Raw genomic sequence first — 3,434 nt, forward strand, 5'->3', positions numbered from 1 at the left:
GTAGTTTGAGCATTCTTTGGCATTGCCTTTCTTTGGGATTGGAATGAAAACTGATCTTTTCCAGTCCTGTGGCCACTGCTGAGTTTTCCAAATTTGCTGGCATATTGAGCGCAGCACTTTCACAGCATCATCTTTTAGGATTTGAAATAGCTCTACCGGAATTCCATCACCCCCACTAGCTTTGCTCGTAGTGATGCTTCCTAAGGCCCACTTGACTTGGCATTCCACTTGACTTCGCCTTTCCCTCCTCGAGCGGATCTTCCCAACCCAGGGACTGAACCCAGGTCTCCCGCACTGCAGGTGGATTCTTTATCAGCTGAGCCACAAGGGAAGGCCGTGCTATAATTAAAGCATGTATTATGATAATACACTGCAATTATTCATGTACACGGACCAGCACCAGACTGTGACAACTCCTCCAGTGTAAGAATAAAGCATATCTACTTGTATATTCATCTCCCACAGTAACCAGCATAATTCTTACAGACCATATTATATCTTCAATAAATGTTCAAAGAAATGAGACAAAGTGATAAGTTATTGTTTTCTCCTCCTCGCTTCTACTCTGAAATCTTTATAGCTCAGATCTGCTCTGTAGTCAGTTCATGCCAATCCCTAGAACCTGATTCTAGCTCCTTTGGTTATCCATCTTATTTCAATAATTAACTGCAAACTCAGTACTTAGAATACTCCACAAACACAGGGCAGTATCAGGTTTTTACTATCTGCAAGCCATTGCATTAGAAATGATTTGAGAGGCAAAGTTAAAGAAAACATGGATTTAAAATCTAAGAAAAAGATCTGTACACAAATAACTGTAGTGAGAGGCTATGACGGCTGCCATCTTAACATAAGTACAAGCAAATTCTAGAGTAGTCTGGAGAAGGAAAAGCTCACTGCAGCCTCAGGGGTCACAGAAGCTTTATGGAGGAGGTGCCTTTGGAACTAAAATCAGATGAACAGGATTCCGGTTACGTGTATCTGAAAGAAAGGTCTCGGACACAAAGGTGAAACTGCATGCAGCATGCTCAGGACACTGAAGTAATCCAGCTTGGCTCGAAAGTAAGGTTAAACGGTTAAAAAGTGCTGGATTCTGGAGAATGTAAAAGGCAGGCTCAAGAATCCAAATTTGGGATAAGCAACAAGGTCCTATTGTTCAGCACAGAAAACTGTATGTAACATCCTGTGAAAAACCATAATGGAAAATAATATTCCAAGAGGAATGTGCGTGTGTATCTATATGTATGAATCACTAAGCTGTACAGTAGCAATTAACACAACACCGTGAGTCAACTACGTGAAAGTCACTCAATCCTGTCCAACTCTCTGTGACCCATGGACTCTGGCTCGCCAGGCTCCTCTGTCCATGGGATTCTCCCGGCAAGAATACTGGACTGGGTTGCCATTTCCTTCTCCAAGGGATCTTCCTGACCCAGGGATTGAACCTGAGTCTCCCACATTGTAGGCAGATTCTTTACCATCTGAACCATCAACTATACTTCCATTTTTTTAAAAAAAGAATGCAAACTTGATTCCTTGTTTGTTTTCTTATCTCCAAGGAAAAAAAAAAAATTAGTTCCTCTATCCCACCCCTTACTACATTCTACGCTTTCTGCATGTGTTCCTTTTAAGTGCATTTATTGGCCAATATTTTCTGATCTCAAACCCTTCCCCCATGTCTTTCTCCTTCCACACCTGTGTACAGAACATGGCCACTGGGGTCAGAACTTCTACACATTTTCTTGAGGAGTAAACACATATTTTGTGGCTATTTTTGAAAAATCTCCTCTCTCATTTCATTGTTACTAAGGTCAGAAACAAATCCATAAATACATTAGGGGTGACATCACTTCAAGAGGAGTTCACAGCCAGGGTAAAAACGTCATTTTTCCTTGTAATCGTTCCTTCGTGCCCAGGGAACCCATACGTCAGGCAACATGCCACAAAGCACTCTGACACACCACATACCAGAAGCTCCAGGCAATGCTGTGGCTAAAAACGCGTGGTGAGAGGGCAAAGGTCAGTTTTACCTCCCGACTCCTCCAACCTTAGTCTCACTTTTCAGTCTCACTGGATTCCCTGAAAGCACCTTCTTCCTTACCTGGTGATCTCCTGCTGCAGCTGTGAGACTGAAGGCACATAAAACACCACTCCAAAATAGACGGTAGGCTCCAACGCGTGCTTATCCAGCTGCTTCTTCAGAGGTTTCTCCAGATCCACCCACCGGCGCTGATTCTGCTTGTTGTAATACCAGAGGCTGAAGTAAGTGATCTGGAAAGAGGGAGAGTCACTGAAGGAAGCAGAGACAGACAGAAGACTTTGCCTGCTCTAGTCCGTGACCATTTCATACTGTTCATGGGGCGGGGGGGCGGGCAGAGGGTGAGGCGGTTAGATGGCACCATCAACCCCATGGACATGGACTCGAGCCAACTGCCGGAGACAGTGGAGGACAGAGGAGCCTGGCGTGCTGCGGGGCCATGGGGTCACAAAGAGCTGGACACAACCCAGTGACTGAACAACAACACACCCATGACCTGAGACCAAGAGACCACAGTTTCTTATTGCTTCTCTGCTCAGAAATGGACCACAGCAAAAAGGGGGTAAAAACCAAACAAGAGGCAAGCTCTATCTCTGTATAGATACTCATTAAGGAAACAGAGGCGCGGACCTCCTTGGTGGTCCAGTGGTTAAGACTCCGTGCTTCCCTGCAGTGGGCATGGGTTCAATCCCCGGTTGAGGAAGTAAGATCCCACATGCCACACAGTCGGGGAAAAAAAAATAGAGGCAAAGGTCAATTACACTTGCACACTATTTCTTGAACCCTGCGCAAAAAATGTCTAGATATCAGAATTCAGCAGTTACTACACAATTTTACGTAAGTTCAACAACAAAACAAAAATACTGAAAAAATATGTCGTTTTCAGTGAGTTCCCTGGTGGTCTAGTGGTTACGATTCAGTGCTTTCACTGTTGTGGCCTGGGTTCAATGTCTGATCAGGGAACTGAGATCCTGCATTGCACAGCCAAGAAAAAAAAAGTTTAGCTTTTAAAAATAAAAATATTAAATGTATCATAATTAATATTTTATAATAAGCATAACTGGGGTTCTTCCTAAATTTTGACCAGATAGTATTAATTCAACTTGTCACTATATTCAAATTTGGCATCTATAAATAAATGCTGCTGCTGCTGCTAAGTCACTCCAGTCGTGTCCGAATCTGTGCGACCCCAGAGACGGCAGCCCACCAGGCTCCCCTGTCCCTGGGATTCTGCAGGCAAGAACACTGGAGTGGGTTGCCATTTCCTTCTCCAATGCATGAAAGTGAAAAGTGAAAGTGAAGTTGCGCAGTCGTGTCCGACTCCTAGCAACCCCATGGACTGCAGCTGACCAGGCTCCTCCGTCCATAGGATTTTCCAGGCAAGAGTACTGGCCAG

At 44.3% G+C, this 3,434-nt stretch overlaps 1 protein-coding gene across 1 annotated transcript in view; it reads right to left on the bottom strand.

Moving 5' to 3' along the window:
• The window catches only part of PTPN21 (protein tyrosine phosphatase, non-receptor type 21), a 78,007-nt gene that overhangs the window by 39,245 nt on the left and 35,328 nt on the right, over positions 1-3,434 (bottom strand). Inside the window, exon 2 of the mRNA XM_010845236.1 lies at positions 2,102-2,271. Within this exon, the coding sequence (XP_010843538.1) occupies positions 2,102-2,271 (170 nt within the window). The remainder of the gene's footprint in view (positions 1-2,101; positions 2,272-3,434) is intronic.

Source organism: Bison bison, unplaced genomic scaffold, assembly GCF_000754665.1.
Source record: "Bison bison bison isolate TAMUID 2011002044 unplaced genomic scaffold, Bison_UMD1.0 scf7180017864213, whole genome shotgun sequence".
In the NCBI taxonomy this organism is placed as follows: domain Eukaryota; kingdom Metazoa; phylum Chordata; class Mammalia; order Artiodactyla; family Bovidae; genus Bison; species Bison bison.